Below are 23,783 nucleotides of genomic sequence, written 5' to 3' on the forward strand. Positions count from 1 at the left end.
TGGGTCACTGCTGCCCCTCAGACACCCATGGGCACAGCAAATGTCAAAGTTTGCTCCGCTGTAGAAGCACCATGGTTTTGCTGCACAGAGAAAGGCACCAGTAGGAGTAAGAGCTCTCATTCATCTCTCACTTGTCCCAGATCTACATTAGCCTGGATCTCAGCTCGGGAGCCTCTGAGAGGATAGTGAGCTCGTATTTTTAAATTTAACTCCTGTCACGTATTCCTGGAGCACAAACACAGCAGTGGGCTCATTGACTGAGCTAATAAAATGCCTTTTAGCTTGACTGACCAGCACTTAGTTTACAAGTGCTTCTGAGCTACTGAATTGAAGTAACAGGGGCTGAATAAAGCCCCAAACATGTCTTTCTTTAACATGATGGCATTGGCTTGCTGCTGCTGGGTGTCTTGCAAGGGGTGTAGACTAAAGATAATAAAAAGCTTTGTTACCTTCTGGATGGAAAATGACATACTACTGTCATACCTTTAAAAACTTGGCAGCCTGTTCAGAGAACTGAGGGCTTTTCTTTTAAGAGGCTGCTATTTAAATCTAGACAGATGGGTCTCAGCAATGCAGTTAAACAGATGTTCTGCTTTACATTACTAGTAATAATACTTTGAATCATTAGAATTTCGAAACAGAGTTTGCTATTCATTATGGATGCCGAGTTTCGTTTGTTGTTTGATTTTTCACTTAGACTGGATGGGAAAAATAGGTTCGTCATTTTCACTTTCAGGTTCTAAGAAAATAAGCTGTGACTAACAATAGTTATTAGTGGTTTGTCTCCACTACCCATACCTCAATCATCATTATTAAGTGTTGATTGATTAAAGGCATTTTCATTGCTGTTCCAGAAAGCACTTTTGAAAGTGGGGTAGACACATAAGGACACTTGTCTTGGCAAAAGGAAGGACTGGTGTTTTTCTAAACCAGAATGTACCTTATAGCGATCCTTTTCCTCAGCCTGTATAAGTCAATGTCAGACTAACGTGTAGCAAATGGGAGTGTTAGCACTGGAATACAAAGCCCAGACTGAGGACAGCATTATCCTAGGCAAGTGCCAGGACAGAGGGAGAGTAGACATAGGGACTCTTTTGGCTTTATCATATCCCAAGCAGGAATATCACAGAGAAGGCAAGGATAGCAGCATCTTCATTACGGCTATTTATTTCCACATGCACATACTCACATTTGCTATAGCATCCAATATCTGTGGTTTTATTAAAAAGCAAGTACATCTGGACATTTTCCAAGGATCTTCCAGACTCACTTGTACTTTGAGAAATGCCATTGCTTGAAAAAAACTTCATTAATTCCCAAATGCACTTCTTCTTTGAAAGACAGTGTTCTCTGGACTGACACCCATAAAATCTCACAAAGAAAGATAGCAGCATGCTTCATGCTGCTCTTTCGTTATTAGTAGTGGAAAAGAAAACTACAGCTGAACAGAAAACCAGATCCTTCCCTATTAAGTTTGGGTGGCAGTTTTGTTAAGTAGTTGTAACAAAGTGGCATCTGAGTGAAGCATTAATATTTTAAAATAGTTCACTAATAGCTGAAGGAATATAAAATATAGGAATAAATCTAAGAAACAGCAATAAACAGTAGATGCTAACATGCATATAGAGATCATTGTGCAAGAATGGTTAATGCCTTATAGAAACTTATTAAGAGAGTGTGAAAGACATATGCTGGGATAATTTTGGCATTAAAATAAAAATAGATTAAAAAGAGGAAAAAAGTGAACTATATAACATTAAATCCAGTCAAAATCTTTAGGTGTCATAGGTAACTTATTGTGAAATAAGAGATGAAACCTGAGAGAATTTATCTGCAGTAGAAACTACAGAAAGAACATTAGAATATTCAAAGGAAAGTCTAAAAGCCTTTTGCAGAATATCACGTGTTTTGATTTATCTCAAAGTTTCCTCATTCTTTTAACAGTTCCAATTTGACAGAAGCATTTTAAGGTTATATAATAATGTGTTTTACCACCGGTTCTGCATAATAAAGTAATTGCTCTATTAGAGATGCATTAGTGAGAGGAGCAAGTGACACAAAAGAACTTGGTATCAGGAGGAACTTCTGCAGAAGGACAATCTTTTCTTTGAGAACATAGAGAGAACTTTGGCATGAAAAAAGAAAGAAAGAAAGAAAAAAGCAATTTACTTTGCCAACAGTATCCAAGAAATTGCAGTCTATCGGGGCATAATCCCTGCAGATATCTGGATGTGAATACATTTTATTAGCGTGACACACTAATGGTTTGGCACAGACATGATGAACAACCTTGCTCTGAAGTGAGGTGAAACACCATGGAGTCTTTGTGACACAGCAGGTAAAGCATCTTTGGGAAAGGGTCAGGTCATGGTCTATATGCTTCTTAATTCCTGTATGAATTAATTAAATGGAGCGTTTCCCTTGTCCTTGGGCACAAGGATGAATTGGCTCATAAATAGGGCTAGGACCCACTGGTGGTGAGTAGCCCTTTCTTCTCCCAGTCTGGCATTAGAATTCCTTGCAGGGGATAGGTCTTTTCTGCTGTACTTACTCCTGGGAAGTTGGGAAGAGAAGACTGATTTTAGGGAAGGAAATCTTTGAACCCCCAACAAATAAATGGAAGTGTGTGATTGAGAGCTATAATATTTCTGTGCAGACAGTGTTTCTGTTTCATTCTATTGGAATAGTTATCTGGGCTCTCCCACCGATCCTCTTAGGTATTGACTAAGTGAATTTCCCACCACAGGGTGGTATTTCCCACCAGGAAAATAAGGGACAATGAATCTGATCTTGATGAGGGATGCAGTGGGGCAGGTGTTAATTAATATTTGTGAAGAAATCTGTGATCCTGTGATGAAAGGTGCTATGTTAGTGCAATTTATTGCATTAAATATAGTAAGATTCCTTGGCACAGATGATTTCCACCATGTTATTCTGCAAGTTATTTTGGCTAGAGATCAGCTCAGGCCAAGCTGTTACATCTCAACACCTTCAGTGTTTTGAAGACATTGAGATATAAGTTTGGAATTTGCCCATCTCTGCCTTGAAGCAGTTCAGTCCCACAGAGTGTAGCATATATCCTTCAAGAAGAAGCCCTGAAGCTCAATGAATAGGAGCAAAGCCTTGTACAGTAACATGTTAGAAGCTGGCTTTGAGGCACTACTTTTGCCCAGTCACCTGGACGAGCTACCATCTATTGTCAAGGGTATGTAATCATTACACCCAGCAGTGATCTGGTGTGTTACTGAAAAAAATATTGCAGGTTATCACACCCAAGTGTAAACAGAATGAGAAAAAAACATACCTTCAGGTCACTGCAGGCCATGAAAAAAGCCACACACCTGACTACAGCAAGCCAGAGAGAGGGACTTTTTTTTTATGAGTATTTGCTATATTCCCTGGTATAAAATCCACAGCTGCTGCTTTGGGCTGATGCATAGAGCTTGACTTGGTGTTAAGCATCAGCAGGAATGAAAGTGGCTGGTGCCTGGGTAAATGGGGTGCTAGCCATGCCTCACAGGGGCGTGCAGGAGCCAGCGAGAGGGACTCATCTCTCTGGCTTGGGAACAGGAACAAGAACTTGTTGGACCACGTGTCTTGTTCTGGGAGGCCCCTTGGCTGCCCTGTGTACAGTTTGAGGGCTACGTGATCCCACACAGCTGCGAACGCCTTTCTTGCAGGATTAAAGAGGTCACTTAGGACACTACCCGAACAGCAAGGTCCTCCTCTTGGAGTCTTTAAATAGCTCCTTTCCCTTCCATGTCTCCTTTGAGTTTCTTGGCTTGCTCAGGCCTATCTGACTCCTCAGCAGAGGAAATCCAGATTAGACCAAAGAAACGCACTTACTGTTCACCACAGAGGATGGTGATGTCTGTGGTGGTGCTGAAGATGTTTGGGTGGGTGTTTTGGGAACAGGGGCAACAGGACCATAACTTCCTGTGGTCCTTCTAAAGCCAGATGATGGTAGTATTGTAACGAAGTGTTTCAGTAATAACAACATTCAGGCTGTAATCACTTTAATTTGAATACTCCCTTATTCTGAGGTTGCCTAGTGATATTTCAGAGATCCCTGAACCCTTTTTTTCCCCTCAGAAGTAATGATTTTATTTTTTTTCTAAACCTCCATGTATCCAATACTGTAGATAATAACCTTCCAACAAGAAGAAATCACGGTTAGCTGGCTGAATATTGATGCTGAGGATGAGAGCACACAGACAAGAAACTCTCCAGGGTATTTTGCTCTCTTATTTAAGTGTGAATTTTTAGCTCCACTTAAATTAGAAAAAGCAATTTACTCTGACAAGGCACAGAACATAAGGCACCAAACCTGGCTTCACAGTTATTGTAAGGCTGGATAGTCAGCTGTGGGGAGAAGATATCCAGCTGGGAAATCCATAATGCCAGCAGTGAGCGGCTGTGCCCAGCAGTTGGGTCTGGTACACACCTCTACCTTGCTGGTGGCAGAATGTTGAGAGGGGAGTCTCTGATTTAAGCATTAATACAGTTATTAACAGCCCAATAGTTTCTAGAGGTCTCAGGAGAGAGTGAGGACTGATGCTGCTTGGCCCCTAACCTAGTCTTGATTTTAGCTGGTATTAATTTTGCACCAAGATTTCTCTTTGACAGGCTTTGAGTGCAGAGAGTGAGAAATCTTACTTGCAGATGCAAGTCTCATTACACAGACAGTTAGGCTTCTGACTGCTGCTATTTGTGTGAGCAAATTTATTAAGGGTAAGAGAAGAAAGAAGGATGTATTTTGAACATGTCAAATCCCGCTTCTCTATTTAGAAACAGGCTATTTAAAACCAACCAACCAAACAGACAGACAGACAAACAAACAAATAAACAAACAAAACCCCTGGAACTGGACATCCTATTCCTTGGTCTCTCTTAAAAAGAACAGGTCTGGATGTTTTTTAGCCCAGTGCAGCAATAGCTTTTCTTTAAAAACAGGCCGTTTTGTTTATTTTTTTTCTTAAGCTTTGTGAGACTATACTCAACAGTTAATTTAATAGGTTTATTGGTAGAAATCATGGTATGCATTGTCTTGCAGGAGTGACTTCTTTAATTTTGCATTTATTATTTTTGTGAGTAGAATAACAGCTTTCTATATCTTTCCCCAAATAAAATATTTATTAGTAAATATTGCACCGCACAAATTAATACTGTTTGATTTCTGGCTGGGCATCCTCCTTTTTTTCAGCATTAATGCTCAGACTCACAGCAAACACTCTCAGTAGTTTGCATGTCTCATCTGGAGAAATACTTGCCTTCGGCAAATACTTGAAAGCCCGAGAGCTACACAAAAGACTGAGTTTACCAGGAGCCTTCTTTTTAAGCCAGCGCTAAAAGGAGAACTGCACTGATAGCTGTTGTCCTTCAGGTGGGACAGGAAAAATCCCACCTCTGTTGGGTCTTAGAGTCTTGAGGAAAACGTCCCAGGAGACTTCCCTGACGAAACAAAATTACCTGTTACTGCGTCTTAGTTGCAATTCTATAATCTTGTCTTGAGTAAATAACAGCTTGTCTTGGCGTGTTCCCAGGAGCAGGACAAGAAGACAGGAATTCCTTCCCTGCTTAATCGTGGGTCAGCAAAATAGCCTGAGCTGCCAGTCAGAGGATCTTGGGATCAAGCTGTTGTCCTCCAAACCCAATGTCACTAACTAATCGCTTGCTGCCTGTAATGTATCAATGACTATGCACTGGGGTATTTTTTTTATTCCTGGCTTTCTCTGTCCTCCTGCTGTTTATCTATGAGGAACTTCATCCAAGCTAACCAAAGCCCCGTGTTTCAGGGATTAATTCCCAGAAAAAGCTCAGAGAGGAACTATCAGCTGGGAGATGATTAAATTCATCTGAACTCAGTCCTGTGATACTCCTTGTTGGGTGAGAAAGACAGCAGGCTTTGCTGAAGTAAGGCTAAGATGAGGGGCTCCAGCCAAAAAGTACAGCCATGCTTGATATTTTAAATGAAGTTTTTTGCTACTTTAGCCTTTGTCCAGCTTCAAGCCGTGAAAGGCAGCTACAGAATATTGTTAATAGGTAACAATTTGTCTCTAACTTTAAATCCTTTCAATGAAATCCCACAGGAGATTGGTGATTTTGTAAACTAACTTGAGCCTCTGGGAACTTTCCTCTGCTATCATTCCACCCATATACCATGAATGCCTCTTCGTTAGTCTGTGCGTGTATAGATGTATCTAACATTCATAAGTGCTGGCAGGAATGGAAAATATTTAGCAAGAGGAATTTTACTTCTCTCCTCTCTTTGCTATGGTTTGTTCTTGGACCGTCAAACATATCTTTCAATAAAAATAACTAATGTGTTTATTTAAACCAGAGCTGGGTAAGTAATTTGCATTAAAGAAATTACTCTATTCATCTTTTTTAGATCAGGCACAAGTTGTGATTTTCTCATTTGTACTTACTGTTCAAAAAATTTACTGAGTATTTTTTTATGAATGAATTTGTTAGCAATTCATCCATAAACAGTTTGGTATGAGTATTAATTTAAACAATTGATTCTAATAGATTTCAATGTCCAAATATCTTTGATGGCTGAAAATCTCAAGCTAATTAGTCAAAATCTGCGCTGTTTCTTTCCAACAGGCAAGTTGCCATCTTGCAAGACAACAGCAACTTTAGGGTTGTTTTTTCTGTGTTGTCTTGCTATTATAAATTGGAGCTGTGTTCTTATCCAGTATTCTGTATTATTCAGTGGTGCCACTAAAGCTATTGGGAAATATGTTAGACTTTGTAATGGGACTAGGATTTTTTCCACCATTCCAGCAAATGCACAAGTCATCCTATTCCTCACTAGTGCGCTGGAGGAAGTTTTAGTGTTAAACTCAGACGCAATCAGAGTTTTACTGTTAAAATATCAAGAGTAAATACTCAGGTAAAATATTGGACAATATAACCCAGCTCTAATTTGCACATTTTAAAGGTTGATCTTTCATGTTCCCTCAAGTTCTTTGTTCGCCTGGGTCCCTGGATAAAGTGCATGGAAAGTCAGAGGATATCTTATGTCATCACTATTTGTGTTAATGGCTTAGGAAACCCACAATCCAATCAGTTAAAATAAACAACCCAGTGTAATAGGAGCATAAATCAATGAAGACTTCATTACTGAAACCTTAATGTGTAATCCATCCACCTACAGAGGAAAGGGATACTGAGAGGCAGCAAGACAAAACCAGAGGACAGTCTGATTTAGGCAACCCTGATATTTAAAAAGGTGCTGAGAATAGTAACTTCTGGAGTGAATAAGTTTGGTGGATACTCATCACTCCTGACAGCCTGCCCATGACTATTAGGTCTGTCCCTATGCTAAAAAATGCCAAGAAACTCTTGGGAAGAGAGTTCTAATTGCTCTTTCTTTGCTCTGGGAGACTTGAGACAGCTCAGGACTGTGGACTAATGAACAAAGAAATGAATTAGCAAGATTAACATATGACTAAAACTATATGTGTTACGAGAAGCAATTCAGAACTGCTCTCACCCTGCTGCAGACTTTCCTCTCTGTGTGGTCCCTTGAGCCAGTAACATGAATTTGGACCCCTTCTCTAAGATGAGGGTGGCAATACTTGGTGAACTGAAAGTTGATGGATTTCATTAAAGCCATGTATGCTGTTTGTCTTGTCTTTGAAAGAAGCAGTAATCCTATCATACGGAGCCTTTTGATTTCAACATGGTTCATAAAAGGGCTGAACTTTTATGTTCAGTGCAGAGACCTCTGCTTGTCAAGCTAACGTAGTAACAAAGAGAAACCTCAGGCTCTCGCTTTGGGTGTAGGCCAGCTCTGAGATGGGGATGAGATATGCACTTTTTCTGTGGATTTTAGCTGACAACAAAAGTAAGGTGAGTCTTTAGAAAGGTGGCAGTGCTCAGAGACCCTCCTCCCCCGAGTCCCCCGTTCCAGAAGTGATTCCTTGCCATTTGCTCCAATCTTTCACCTCACCTGACTCCTCTTTCTTCCTTCCCCTTCCCCTGACCACATACTTGTGCTTTTGTCTCACTCCCCTGCTGATATTCTTGTCCCTGTTGCTCACTTATGCCAGCATGAAATGTGTATTGAGCAGTTAAAGTTTTGTAGCACTGGTAGTTGGCCAAAACCAGTATGAGGGGAATTTTGGTTTTCGGAGATTTGGAGTTTGGTAATAATGATGATAAAAAAAGAAATCTAAGAATACATAATGTTAAGGATACAGAAGTTAGGAAATATCAACACTAATGTAGATACTGCATACAGAAGACGGCGCATATAATTTGCTAATACAGAAGACATTTGGTTTAAGGGAGCTGCCAAGCATCCTATGTGAGTCCTGCAACAGAGGTGGAAACATGATTCTCCAGGCTGACAGTCACCTGCTCTGACTGGGAAGACTGACAATTTTCCTGTTTCATTCCCATGTCTCACTCAATGCATACCCTCCCCAACTTTAACAAAGGAGGAGGAGCTATGATATGCAGCTCCCTAATTATCTACACAATCCTCAGCGCCATGTCAGCCTGTGCTGTGACTTTAGCAGGGATCCACTGGAAAAAAAAAAGTCAATTTGCATTAATAGTCATCATTACAGATCTGAATTAGTTTTCTCTAATATTCTTTCTAGAGTTTCTTTTTGCTAGGTGTTACTTCTCAATTCCTTGTCTTAAATATTCAGTTGCATAATGTTAAATATGTCAGAGAACAGTGGAATCAATTTGGTTGGTAAAATATCCAGAATACATACTAGTAGGTTAAGTTTCTGAAGCACTCCAACATTCAGAAATATAGGAGCCATATATTTGCAAGATACTATTCTACTGTAATAATTTAATGGGAGATAAAGTGATTCCATTATACTTTATGTGATCCTGAGGTTCTTCAGGATCAAGGCTACACAAATGCAAGTTTTCTATTATATTGGCAATTTGTATTGTGTTGTATTGAATCTGTATGGAAAATAAGAGATCTAGAACTTAACCCAAATGCCTCATACAAAAACACAAACTGGTGATTAATTCTTCAGTCTCAGCAGTGAAATCTGGTTGGAGGAGGATTAAAGAGAAGGTCTAGTGTATCACACAGATGGATGGTAGGTATCATGTGTTCCATTCTTCTCAAGTACAGTATATCTTATTTCCTCTAGTGCAAAATTTAAAGTGAATCTAAAGCAGAATATCTGATGTCAAGGTGTGGTGTTTACTTGGTTTTGATTAAAAATAAGTTTAGGGCATCTTCCAGGCTTAAATGTGGTTGTAGCTGCAAAGACAGGGGAATTTTCTTGTAAATGAGATTAATATAATTTAAAGGTATCCTTCAACTGCCAGTAATAAGGGATCCTGTCATGGAAAACCACCCCACATTTAACATTTCTGTGTGATACAGAATTTCCTCAACTTTGAGGTAACCAGACCGAACCTAAAAAGAGAGATGTAATTCAGAATTTAGATGTGAATTCTGCAGAAATGCTACTGTGTATTAAATATTGTGTAGTATGATCAGCATGTCTGTCAGAGGGTTTTAAAATGTGTTATCAATATGGTTCCATATATTCACTGGCCAGATGGCACAAAAAGTACTCAGTATCTAAACAAGGATTTCAGTGTCTCTTCACCACATGATGAACTGCAGCCCTGTGTAGCATAAGTTCACTGTTCTCAATTGATCCCTAAATTTGGTGTGTTTCCATTTCAGAGCTCCTGTGACAAGGATGTCATCCTGAATATTCTCAGTGTCCTCACTGACTTGCTCTCTCTGGGTAAGGAAGCAAAGCTCTGGGGCAATACCTGTGGGCTAAGGACAGAAAGGGGTTACTCAAATAAGTCAGGGAATTCATACCTGTATAAACTTGGCCAGGTGTTTGCAAGGTGAGCAAAACATGAATTGTATCTTTAGATTAGCAGTCCTTACTCTTGTGTTCAGAAAACTGAGCTTTTTCAGTAAGTTAAAGAAAAAAAGAAAAGACCCAGAGAAAGTCTCATTTTTTTTTTTAGTTTAAAAGATGCCTGTGAGTTTCAAAGTATTTCATAATCCCTGACAGTCAACCACTAGAAATGTTCACGGTGCCACTGGAGAGGCAGCTGTGAGACAGGGAGAGGAGCCTGACTTCCCAGAGAACAGGGACTCCCTAACAGAGAGAGTTCAGCATCTCCCCAAAAGGCACCTCCACCTCGGGGCTGCAGGGAAGGCATGTTGCTGCATGTGTCCGAGCCATGTGAAAAAATAAGTGAATTGGCAAAAGAACTGAAAAAATAATTAAGTTTCTTTTCCTTCCTGCTCCACCTCAAAAATGGCATTTGCTAAACAATTCTCAACCCAACCGAGCTGCTAGGCTGCTCGCATCGGCGTTCCCCACTCCTTGGATCCCCACTGCAGACGTCGCCCATCCAGCTGGGCCTCTCTTTTGAAGCCCTGCAGTGCTGTTCCTCGGCTAGATGGAAGGCTTGCCTACCTGGAGGACAGGAGGTACTGTCTCCCTCCAGGAGCTGGATGTGTGGCTTCCTCCAACCACGGAGTCTGAAGTTGCTGCTGGTCTCCCATGGATCGATGTTTGTTGGCACAGCAGGGCTCGCAGAATTAGCATGTGGTTTCTTTGGAGACCTAGATTTGTTTGAAAGCTGTCTCCAAAGCTTCCCTAGGATTCCTTTTCATTTGGCAGAAGCCCGTTGCAGCTTTAGTCCTTTGCTTGTTTAATTTCCAGTATCTGAGAAAAGATCACTGAGCCTTCTGCTTCTTTGAAACCTGTTGGTGTCTCTGCTTATTCCTCTCTGCTGCATTTCAATGCACAATGAAATACTTCTTCAGGATGTGCGTTTGTAAAGATAATGACTGCTGGAGCAAGAGGAAGCAGAGCACACGGTTTCACCATGCAGCCATCTCCAGGCCAGGGGCCTGGGTCAATTCTGCAAATGCCCTTGGGTTTATAGCAATAAAACACCATTGGAAAGCCATGGGAGGTTCGTGTGCGCTGTGCAGGGTGAGGGTTTGTGATAGCGCTGGCTCAGGGATGCTCTGAGCAGAGTCTCTCCTCTTTTCCCCAGGGACCAGCCGGCGAATTCACTACATGATCAGCAAAGGGGGCAGTGAGGCGCTGCTGCAGGCTCTCACCACCGCTGCCCAGACCGAGCCGCTCGACCACAGCACCCTTCTGCCCCTGCTTCGCCTGCTCGCCAGGGTCGGCCAGCGAGGTACTGCTGAGCGGTGGGGGACTTCTTGGGTGGGTGGGGCCTCAAAACTAATGGACAGCCCCAGCAATAATCAGCACTGGGATATGCCTGATAGACACCCGTGAGTTTATTTTTGGGGTGTGCTGCTTGTCTGCAGTTTGGCCAGGTAGAGATCCTGCAACAAGGCAGGAAGGGCGTACATGTGCATAGAGCTGTTTCTTACATAGATTTCATCCATGTTCTGATTTGGATTGGCCTTGTGGCTGAAAGCCCCCCAGCCGAAATTTTATTTTACTTTCCCTTAACCTAAGTGAAATCTTAAAATATGATTTCTCTTTGTCAGCCCAATCTGCTGCAGAGTGGCAGATCTTGGCGTACAGGGAGGTTTCCTGAGGCAGGGAAATGCCAGGGCAGTGGAGAGACCCACCAGGAGCCGGCAGCTCTTGCAAGAGAGATAGACTGGGGGAACCATAAAGGGGACTTATAAGAAAGATAGGGACAGACTTTTTAGTAGGGCCTGTTGCGAAAGGACAAGGAGTAATGGCTTTAAACTAAAAGAGGGTAAATTCAGACCAGCTATAAGGAAGAAATTTTTTATGATGAGGGTAGTGAAACACTGGAACATGTTGCCCAGAGATGCCCCAATTCAAGGTCAGGTTGGACGGGGCTCTGAGCAACCTGATCTAGTGGAAGATGTCCCTGCTCATTGCAGGGGGGTTGGACTAGGTGACTTTTAGAGGTCCCTTTCAACCTAAACCGTTCTATGATTCTGTGATTTGTATATGGTGACTTTAGGTAAATCCCATGTTCTCCTGTTTTCAGTGAGAATAGTGCTGATCTAACTCATTGATACATTTGAATGCTTTTGTTATGAGATCTTGAGTTATAAGATCTAGTGAAAACATGTTTATCAGCACTGCTGCAGAGACCTGATCTTTGTAATAGTCTGATTCTTATTTGCTTTTCACAGATAGGAAGTTTGGGCTGAAAGTGCAGAAGGCAGATGCAACTGATATAATACTAAGCTTGGCAAGAAGAAACCTGGGCCACCACCTGTACCTCACCCACTGCCTCTGGGTCCTGCAGGTTTGTGCTTCCAATGGTGAGTGCCTGGATTTTCCTCTGTCCCTCTGTATAACAACCACCAGAGTTCTTTTTTAGTCATTTCAGTGCAAAGAAACATCAGTGCCTGCATGCACTGTGAATATACAGAATCAGGCACAAAAGCCAGAACAACTGTAGAAAGAGGTGCTCCCCAAGGGGCCTATACAGCCTTTACAGTGTATTTCATCTGTGGACTCTGAAAATAAAAGTGCTGTAGTGAAAAATATTCATGGCAATGATCTCCTATTCTAGAATATAAACAGTCAACTCCTTTGCTCTGAGACTTAGGTACCTTAAGTCTCTATGCTATTACCATAATAGCCAAATGTCTCACTATTGTTGATTGTATTGATCCTCAGAGCAGCTCCATGAGAAAGGAAAATATGGGTGGAGAAACAGAGGGAGAGATAAGTCAGTTACTCATTCAAGGTCCCTCGGGAAGTACATATTAGATCCTGGTCTTCTGTCTAGTATCCCTCCCCATGCACTCTCACAGCTTTTCTTGCTTGGCAGTGCCCTCATGTTAAATTATTCAAGCAATGGGATTTCCAGTATTCTCTCCTTCTCTCCCAGGATCATTACAGATTCATACAGGCTTTCCCTGCTACAGAGCAGCGAGTTTGTCAGCACAAATTTCCCTTTGCTCACTCTAACCCTTTCCTCTCCTTCCTCACATCCCTCACCCAGCAGATAATTCTTGACGGCCATCCTGTCTGCAGCCTGCTATATGCATCCTAAGATTTAGCACTCCTGGCGCCCAGCCCTGCAGGTCCCTTCTATCTGTACAGGAGCTAGCTTCATGCAATGGGCTTTCTCAGGCAAGCAGCCAAGCCTCAACATTCAACCTCTCTCCCTGTGATAAGCAGTATTTGAAAGGCTGAGTGTGACTGAAAATGCAGCCAAGGCCAGAAGCTGAAACGTGCCTTTATTTGGGTTTCACAGCTGTGTAGTGACCCTGTGCTGCCTCCCACCCAAAATGATGATCTACACACTACCCTGCTCCCTGTTTCAGTGCACCTGCATCCCAGTCCAGCTGCAGTTTTTGCAGAGGTTTTAGGATGCACACTGCAGCCTGGCCTCCTTTCTGCTAATGTCAGACCTTAGAACCCCACCTCTGCTCCTTTGTTGGAGCATCTCGGTTACTCTCCAGGTATCTCCAGCACTCTCCAGATGTGCTTCCCCCTTCCATGAATAACTTTGACTTTGTGGGCTGTGTGACCCAGCTGGGAAGCCACAGGGGAGGTTAGGTGAAGGTCTGTGTGGAGGTGGTACCAAACTAGGAGATTACATGCTCCCAACCTTAGAAATTATTTTTATGGAGTGGAACTAAACAGGATCCAGAAGCATATAAAACTATGAGAGTGCTTAGGTATGAAAGCAGAAAAGATGAGTCCTTGTCACAATCTCATACACCAGTTCTTTGCTCTGAGTTGCTCCCTTCACAGCCTGCCACCAGTTGCGTGTGGCAGCCTACATCCCGCTCTGGGGCAGGATGAATTCAAGTAGCCTTGTCCACTGCCTGTCTCTAATGAATTACCAGTTACTGCGAAAGTAGCTGGCAAGCCTTGCAGAGCTTTCCATCACAGGACAAATTGGCGGGGACATGGTAGGACTGCAGGAGATGATGGACCCTCTGGCAGCAATCTGATGACCACTGGGAGATATTTACAAAACAGTCAAAACCCAGCAGTGGGCAGGCAGCCAGGTCTCCCTCTGGCTGCTGTTGATTACTGATCCTTTCACCCCGTTCACTTGCATTTAATATTTCAGGGCTGTATTCGTCCCTTCTTTACACACAGATCCTGTCTCACAGAGGAGAGGTCTGGCTAAACACCTAGTTTATGCATCAGGCGTTTTTGGAATTGATTGCAAAATCTATCTATAAAAGTTCCTAGTGTGTTAGCAAGTGAAGGTTTAAAGGTAAAATTGGCCTGGCTGAAATTAAGCTGCATTCAGAAGCACCCCTGCCTCCAAAAAACACTTCCATACTGCTGAATAGTAGCACAGAGAGAAAACTGCCCTCCATGCTCTATGAAATAAACTGTCCTTCATGGAGCTGCCTGTGGGAAATGTGGGATGAATTTGAGACCTGTCATTTTGCTGGGAGATGACCCTATTTAACTATGATTTGTTCTCTGAAGAGTACAATATTTACAGGAAAAGGGGCTTTGGGGGACTCAGGAAAGAACTGCAGGACTGTTTTTGTGTCTGATCTTGGCTCAGGTTGTGTCCACGGACAGCTTTGTGCTTCACTTTCTGTGTTTGTAAAATGACCTGTGAAGTCCAGTTGGGAGCCCAGAGAAATCTGCTCCCAGATCCAAGGGCAGCTATTCCCTTACCTGCATCATCCCTAAACACAGTATTGCAGAGTGTCTGCTTCAGATCTGACTGCTTTTCTCTTTTATTGGCTTAGTTACCACAGGAGCTACGCTTGGCATCAATGGAGCCATGGAGCTGCTTTTCAAAGTCATCACCCCCTACAGCAAGAGACACGTCAGGACAGTCAGGTAGGCAGTAGCCCCAAGGGAACTCATCTTTCCAGGACAGCGAGAAATAAAATTTTGGTTCCACTTGAAGAGGCAAAGAAATCAGAAATGGATGCACAATTTCCACTCACTTTAAATCTGCAGGGTTTTTTAAGAGGCAGAAATAGTTCCCTGAAGGACACGTTAATACCGTGATTCATCATATGATTCATGCTGGTGGCCATTTATTTGTAGTGTACCCTATATAGTGATGGCAGTCCTTCATTTCCCAGTCAGGGCTGGATTTTGAGAAGCATGTGCTGGCAGCAGACCGCTCCTGCCTACCCCTTAGCATGAGCCTCCTTCCACCACTGGCCTGGGGGCAGGTACGGTGGAATTGTGGCAGTGCTGCCTCATCCTCCTTTTGCAGACATTTGTGACCAGGTCATCATGATATTTTTGAAGTATGACAGTTCTTACTAGTATTAATCTGGGCCTGTTTTTAAGACCATCCCAAATATTTCAAAGTTTTTTTCTGAAGACAGCAAGTCCATCTTATATCTCCAACTTAATGCCCAACATTAGTCCCCAAGTTGTCCATTCTGACTACTTCCTCAGATGCCTTCCAAGGAAAAAATAGTAATGTGGAAAACATCCACAGAAGAACATAACACATTTCTGTGGCTTGCTCAGTACAAACGGGAGGAAGAATTTACTGCTGACACAAATCACATTTGCTTAAGCAACACAGAACCTGCCAGTTCTCCTGCTTAGATATGCAATGCCTCGTGCAGCACAGTCCCTACTTGTTCACGCATGTCTCAGCAAGGACATGGCAACATTCAGTCAGTTTTGGCTTCTGCATGGAGCTGGCATGGGTGCGGTTCGTGGCTGGTGATTACTGAGGAAGTAGCTCTAGGTTGGGCATCACGTGTAGGTGAGAAGTGGATGGACAGACATGACACAACAGTTTGACCACTACTTGTTTAGCTGTGGTTGAAGTCCGGGCCAGTCGCTCTGGGTGAGGGCACCAGTAAATAACGTCCATCCTGCTGTTACTATCAAAGACTGATTCCAGTACACCCAATATTGCCAGTTACACAATGCATTGTATGGGAAGGAGTTTGAGTTATTTTCCACTAGCCACAAGTGATGAACTTACATGTCAACACATGGTACTGTTGTTTGCTAAATGCAGCATTCTTCCAGTTCTTCTGCCTACATGTCTGGGGCTATAAAAAAAATTTGAACAGTTTGCTTTGCTAAATAAGATACTGAGTGGGCCCAGCAGACACACAACTTCCTGCAGCTGTCTTGTGAATGGAAGCCAACTCACTTTTGCCTGCATTTTTGGCTTTCTAGTACAGTGCTAAGTACCTGGAACTGCTTCACAGCTGCAGTTCTCTCTTTGCCAGAATACCTGTGATTTCTCTACGTGGTCTGTCCAAAAGTATGATATCAGGATGTTTCCTACACAGAGGTCTGGATATTACCCAACTCTAAGAATATTATTGCTAGGGTATTATTCCTAGGATATCTTAGCACCCACCAAGATTCCCCTCAGGCCTCATGTTATAATTTTAATCTTCAAGATTCAGGGAGCCTGGAAAACTGCTTTATGTACAACAGGGGTGCCCAGGATGAGTTAGACTCAGAGTTAAGCTTGACTTTTGAGGCCACCAAAAGTGATAGATAGGTCCATGCCTGTGCTTAACTATCAACTCCCTGGTTTCCTTCCTAAGGAAGTGTTAGCTATGATTAGACTAGTGTTAGTTCTACTTCTGTGATTGCCTTGTAGGTCAGGGTCTGTGTGTAATGGGACTTAGGCTTGTATCAGTTCTCTGTTAAGCAATGGGACTGGCTACATAAAGGCTTTTTAAATGAATTTTGTGCAAAGCTGATTTTTCCATTTGCTGTTTCCTCTGAGGGAAGTGGAAAACTTGGTATCTATCACACATTTCTAGCCTGGCTTTTTGCTGAGATTCATTTGGAAATGCAGCTAGTGCTGCTGAGAGTGGTTGTAATGTAGGCTGTAAAGTAGTCTAGAATACTCACTTCTAAGCAGAAAGGGAAAGAAATAGCCTTCAGAGAAACACACTTCCTTTGATGTCAATGATTCCAGATTGTCAACATGCAATATTTGGGTTTTTCTTCCTTTCATCTGATGTACAAGAATTGTTTTGAACTCTTCTGTGGACCCTTTTTTTCCATTTGGGACACACACACACACCAGAAAATACAAACTCAAAATTTCCCTCAATAAAAGTCCAGTTTTATTGTTAATAAGCCATTTTATTTATTGCTGAAATGCTTGGATTTATTTCCCCTTTGAAAAAAGGCATCTTATACTTTAATTATTATCTACCTGAGCTTCCTCATTGCTAGTTCAGTTTCCTAATTTCCTTTTTTTTCCCTAAAATATTTGTGCTCTTCTTAAAACATATTTGTATGAGTGTGCAAATGGAGGATAAAAACCTTTCCTGGGACCTAGCTCACAGAAAAAGGTGATTTGGCTCCCACCTACAGTTGGTTTAACGAGCAAGAACTATAAATCAGCTGAAGCCTGGTAGCCACTCATCTGGCTTGCTTGGGGCTCGAAGCCACTTGTTTCATTTAATAACTAGGAACAGCTGAGCAGGTTAATGGCTCAGTGGAGACAGTCTGTTTTACATCAGAAGCAGCACACAAACCTATTTTGTTTTAAAAAATGCTTGCAACCTATTTAAAGGAACTAGTTTCTTAACTTTTAGTAGGGACTGTGCTTGTTTGCAGTCTATTTGAAAACTCTGCTCTTACTGAGGAAAGCAGCTTCAAGAGATGGTGTTGACAAGAATTTATGTCCTGAGACCAGAACTCCAGACTGCAGGGTGGGTTACAGATCTTCTTTCCCAACATTAGTGAATGCCTGGGATAGCTATGGTCTGAAAATCCCAAGCATCTTTACAGTCCATCAGAAAATGGAGGTGGGTACGTGTGAAATGTCCTTCTATTTTTTGAGCTGCTGCAGTTAAAAAATTGTAGTCTGACAGGTGGAAGAAGCTTATGGATGAGTTTTCTGTTGGGGAGAAAGACTAAAAAAGGGTCATGTGCTTTGTCTAGTTCAGTATGTGCTGCTGGTCATCTGACGCTGGTGTAGCTCTTCCCAAAGTTGCTGTAGGTATGTTGAAATCCGGAGTGAGTTATTTTGGTGTAGTCAGTTGCTCACAAAAACATCTGCTTCTTTTTGGCTATCACTATGGAACTCGAAGAGAACACTAATCTGTAACCTGCCTACGGAGGAAAACTCCAATGCCCTCCCAGCAAGCCTCTGATCCTCGCTTTGTATCTGCTCTTGATACCTTCTTTCTACTTCATAACTATGTGCCACCACGATTTGCCTTGTTGCTGGGAAGGAACAGCTGGCAACTGTGGGGGCTGAGATTACCCTTGTCCTTTGATCAGCTGCCAGGAATGCAGCACCAAAAATGCATCACTTCTCTTGTGGGTACACCCACATTCTCCTGTCCTGGGCAGCAGCAGGACCAAGGTCACTTTAAGAGTCTGCCCTGGAGAATGTGCTATGAGAGCTATTTATTTAGCCAGCTAAGATGTGGAAACAAGATACATAGTTCTATTTATTTTTCCCAGTGGCAAAGCTCTGGGTTATTTAGAAATAGTCTCCCATGCTCCAATTGACCTTCTCTGGGTGCGTGCCAAGTAGCTCTGATTCCCCTGAGACTGTGACTCATGGACTTTATTGGTCTTAGATAGGCATTTGAGGTCTTCAGGTTGCTGGTGCCATAACTGTGGATCTCTCCAGGACTACCCATGTCTGAAGTAAAAACCACATGGAAAAAAGTGAAACTCGCTGAGGTTTAGAGAACTCTTGAGTTAAGGACTACGAAATCCAAGTGAGATGGAGACTCTAGATTGTCTTGCTCATCTCTCATGATGCTGTGCTGCAGAGAAAGCTTTCTGATACCTTTTATAAGGGCAGTTTAAAATAAAGCCAGATGATGTTCTGGTTTTCTCAGTTCTTTTTATGTCAGTAGCTGGGATATTTGATACGAGTGTGTGTGTGGGATGCTCAAATCTTCACTCCATCAACGCCTTCTCTAGTGCAACATCCCTGATGCCCCACACAGTGTAACAGTCCCTGCTCCTTTCACCTTCTACCTTACTTATTCTCCATATGTTTCATATCTTCTACCCTTCTCCTACTTTTCAGTGTCCCTTTCAACACCCTTGCTTATTTTCTCAACTTACTTGTTCTGAGAGATATTTGGATGTGGTGTGGGCAGCTGGATATGGAATGTGACAGTGGCAGATGTTTGTTCTCTGGCCAACCAGGAGCTAAGTCTCTTCTGTGTGACTCTGTCTCCAGGTGGCTAAGCATCAGATATCCTCCCCAGGCTGCTGGCATGCCAGGCCAATGGCTTTGGAGGCTGTATGTTGTCTGTGGCTACATATTGTGCAGGTCTCCTCTAGGACTCCTCAACTTGAAGGTAGATTATCAAAGTGAGTGAAAACAAAAACTCAGAACTTATGATTCTTTCATATAAGAAAGACCTGTGTTTCAGAAAATGGCAAATGATGGTGTGACTCGTGTCTGAGTTGTTCCCTCTATTACATTATCTTTTTCTGTTGTTAAAAGGTTGGCAGTCTTATTTCTGCAGCTTTATTAAAAGCAATTTAGAGTCTCTTAAAATGTCTTTGTTTCTCAAAGCTCTTTGAATACATCTAGTTACCATACTGAGCAGAGCTGACTAATGGTAAGTGTTCACATAAACCTCATACAAGACATTGCAACAAGAATGAGTATTTGTCAGAATTAAAAACTCTTTCTGTGAATATTCACAAAACTTGGCATTCTGCACTGAGTTGTTCCAGTAAAGTTTGACTACTTAATTAAACGTTGAAAGTGAATAAAAAAGGTCTGGGAATGGCGCCAAATTAATTCACTAGAAAATGTGATATGCAGAAATTATCTGCCTTTGCTCATGTCCAGCATTGTCTGCTTCTGACATTTAATCACAATTCTTATGTTTGGTACTTATTGGATGGTCCCAGCTCCTCAAACACTTGCCGATAATCATCCTTTCCATTAAAGAGAGGAAATCCTCTCATGTAACTCTATTCCATCTGAGGTGGATATCTGGACTCATTGCATACTAAAGGAAAAAAGAAGCAAGTTCTTTTCACATGGATCAAATGCTTTCCTCTAGAAACTTGAGGTAGCTTGGCAGTGTTTATTTCTCTCTGCTGAGTGGAGGATGAATCTGGAGTGGGTAACTTGGAAGTAGCATGATGGGCATTTAAGGTTGGGTCAGGTTGCTGAGAGAGATTAGGAAAATAGTCCTCTCCAACTAGTGTCAGGGCTAAAAAGCCGTGAGGAAATGAGAACGTGTTTGTCTCTTCTTTGATGATGTGTGCTCAGGGGTAATTTGAGGTGGGGAGCGACTCGTGAATTTGAAACATGCAAGAATAATGATGATGCTGTTGCTATGGTCAGGAAGTGATTCCTATATCACATACTTCTGTTACAATGTGAGCTTAGAGGAAGATTTTTACTGGAGTACTAAAAGTGGAGCTCATGCAAGTGAAGAGGAATGTCAAGGTGATCAAGAGAGCACATCTAAAGCTAAAAGCCCAAATCTGACAAGTCCATATTTAATCAGAAGTGTCAGATTGACCAAGGAGAATAGAAAGGCCCTGGAAGTGCTGAAGATACAAGTTGGGAGGCTCTATATAGCTTCAGAATAGGCTTTGAATATATGAATATATATATTACACTGCTTTTCTATAAAACCTGTCTTATTTGCACACAACAGCTTCTGTTTTCTCATCTTGGAACTGGTGTTTTTGATGAAAGCTAAAATGTAGGCGTTGAGCCCATAGTGTTGAAAAGCGACTAAGCTGCCACATCAACAAATGATGTAAAAGTGATCTCCTGTGACCTTAACAACAGAAGAAATCAAAATGGCAGTGAGCTATGTCTCTTCAGACAAAAAGAGAGGAGATGTGTATCAAGGATGACCCAAATACTAGAATTATCTCTTCTGATAAGAATGATGGAGAGAGACACGGAAGAGATTCAATTGCAAATGTGTCCTACAGCCAGTGCAGGCAGTTAGAATTCCCTTAGCCTTAATCCTGGATAACTTCTTGCTGGTAGACCACCATACACATTTGCTGCAGTTCCGTCTTCTAGATTGTCCTAGACTTTCAGCTGCTCTCTCTTTGAACGGAAGAACATGTTGCATGGCCATTGCCAGCCAATATTTTGAGAATGAGAAGAAACTCAACACAGCAACACAGTGATTAGTTCCTCTGCAACCTGATATGGTAGCTGTTGTGAGTGGATATTTTTGAGGAATGCCCCACATACAGCTTTATGATTTTGTTTATTTGGCAATGGTTCCTGATAGATCAAAAGCAAATCATCCTTAATTCCTCTTGTTAGTCTGTGTTTTGCAATTAATCGTGTTGAGCAGTTTGGATACTTAATTGGAAAGTAACACACAATTCTATTGGAATGTGGTCAGAATTAATCAATGCTTAGTGCCTGCTTATTCTCAAATTGCTATTTGGTTCATTTGATCCCTGTAGAAAATTCACAGGAGGGGCTGAAATATATCTTTTGAGCTATGTCACAACTAAATTACGTGCTTCCCATCTGGTCTTGATCTACATGGGATTTAGTGTAGAATTCCTGCTAAATAAAACTGGTAAATACTCTTCTGAATGAGATGGTACCAGCAACAAGGGAAAAAGGGTTGTCTTAAAAATTGTTGTTTATATCAAGCGTCCTTTCAACTGGACTAATATCTCAGATAACATGAAACAGAGATAGGTAAATAAACCCTAGTGCTCAAATTTAATGCAAGGAGCCATTGTAATAGAAGAAATGATCTTGGAGCCAGAGGTGTCCCAGTTTTATGCAGTTCCTTCTCCTCTGTTCTTTTAACAGTCTGTGTGGTTTCTCTCAAAGAACGATCTGTTCTAATATTAATAATAAGTTATAAAATCTCATTTCAGACTGATGGTATCTTGGTGCTGCTTTGCAGAGTAAATAGAGTTGCATTGCAGAATTATACTTTACTGGCATTGTACCGTTAATAGCAGCAGATGAGAGAAATTGAAAAATTAAGAGGTAGAGGCAAGGGAAAAAGAGATGCTTTCAGATGAGATTTGAAAATAGATGAAGAATTGATGAGGCAGAGAGTAATACCATATACCAAGGTTGTTCCAGATGGCTGGACAAACATGTTGCATACAGAAACCCTGGTGCCATCTCTTGGTAGCCTCTGGTATGGCAAGATTAAGCACATACACCTACCTCTGTGGCATAAAAAACTGGCAAATGAACACTATATAAAGAGAAATCCACTTCTGAGCTTAACTTGGTATGTCATGAGAAGGGAGGAACTGGTTTATAAATGGACCCACTTAGTGAGGCTGTTATTTTGAAAGAGATGTTTGCTTTTTTCTTTTAAGTCTAGATTATGTGTTACGTCTATTTCGGGTAGAAGTAACAGTTTGAAAAACATGCAGTGCTTTCAGCTGAAGGCCTTTCTTTGTGGGTCCATTATTTCTTGCGCTTTGGTGAGCTAGCAGGTTATATTTGGAAAGATGGTATGAGGGCAAGTTGCTGCTGTTCTCAAGTTCTTGACTTTTCACACCCGGTGGCTATGGAAGATGCAATTCGTGGCTGACCTCACATGACGGCTTTGGGTATGCCTATACTGCAGGCAACTCTGTGCTCATTGGGTGGGAGATTCTGTCCGCCCTAGGTTTGATTTACCTCATTCTGCTAACAACTGTTAAGGCTTGCAGCAGAGCCTCCAGTGTGGGCTACCCAAACTTCTTAGGACATATTATCCAGTCTGGGAGTATTATTCATCTTGCCGTATCTGTCTCGCTGTTGGTCCTTGTGCTAACTAGATTAAAGCTAACACTTGAGTGCCTCACTGCATTGCAACCACATTGCCTCTTAGAAGATCTCTGAGGTGTATCTCCCACATAGCTAGAAAAACCATTGCCATTCCCATCCAGGACTTTATTTCATGCATCAGTTGCCTCTCAGAGTTAAATGAATTGTTAATGTTAACAATGATTCCCTGTAGCTGTGTGTGATAGTCCTATAGAAGGATAGGTCAAGACTGGTGTGTACTGGTTATGCTAAGCATTTTGTAAGTAGCACAGAAAGAACAGAGTGGAATAAATCAAAATTTAAAAAATGAGAACAGAGCTAGAAGGATTACAAAATATTTTGCAATCTAGGAAGAAATGAAGGGTTTGGGGTGGCTTCTGGAAGTTGATGGGTTATCTGAGAGATAAGGAGTGGGAAAGCTGCTCCTGATCTGGAGGTGCAGAGAGAAGGTTTTCGCCAGTGGTGGTAGGGCTATAAGGGTAAAGAAGGTAAAAGGTAGAAGACAAAAGATCTCTCATGTCTGAAGTGCTAATCTGAGACACAATGTGTTACTGTGGGCAAGCCACCCGAGATCAGACTTTTCATATTCTCAATGCATACACTTAAAACCGCACCTTCCTAATGCCTTTGTAAGGGTAGTGATGGTACAGCCAGTTGTGACTGAGGCATTTGGTGAGGACAGAGAGAGAGAGTTGGGGAAAATGAGAAAGGAGAGAGAAGAGCAGTAGTGAATTTATGAAAGGTTTTATGCTCAGGCAGGCTGCAGTTGAAGTGGACTGTGGAGAGAATGTGGAGCTGGCAGAGTGAGGGTAGGGTTGAGCAACGTGGTCTGTGACCTTGTAGGTATGTTTGAGGTGGATGTTAAGTGCCAACGCTTTCAGAAAGCATCAAGCAGACAGCCCTGGGGGACTGGGACTGGAGACGAGGGATTTCTAAGCAAAGTCTATGTGAATTTGCTCATAGAGGTGAAGAACAGGTGCCCATCCTGCCTGTTTACATGTATCCATTTTCCTGTGTCAAGGAGACAAAGAAGAATCCCCCCTTGGAAATCACTGAGTTGGGTAATGATGTGAATCTCTGATAGAGGCCAGAGAGTGAGGAGATGAAGATGAAGGCACTCATGTGTCAGCGCATATGAGAGCCCAGGA

At 42.0% G+C, this 23,783-nt stretch overlaps 1 protein-coding gene across 1 annotated transcript in view; it reads left to right on the forward strand.

The window, feature by feature from the left end:
- Positions 1–7,806: 7,806 nt before the first annotated feature.
- AGBL1 (AGBL carboxypeptidase 1) overlaps positions 7,807–23,783 on the forward strand; it is a 271,692-nt gene continuing 255,715 nt past the window's right edge. Inside the window, exons 1-5 of the mRNA XM_074880012.1 lie at positions 7,807–7,860; positions 9,683–9,746; positions 11,029–11,175; positions 12,125–12,256; positions 14,672–14,765. Coding sequence (XP_074736113.1) covers positions 7,807–7,860; positions 9,683–9,746; positions 11,029–11,175; positions 12,125–12,256; positions 14,672–14,765 — 491 coding nt within the window. The remainder of the gene's footprint in view (positions 7,861–9,682; positions 9,747–11,028; positions 11,176–12,124; positions 12,257–14,671; positions 14,766–23,783) is intronic.

This window comes from Strix uralensis, chromosome 11, assembly GCF_047716275.1.
Source record: "Strix uralensis isolate ZFMK-TIS-50842 chromosome 11, bStrUra1, whole genome shotgun sequence".
NCBI lineage: Eukaryota > Metazoa > Chordata > Aves > Strigiformes > Strigidae > Strix > Strix uralensis.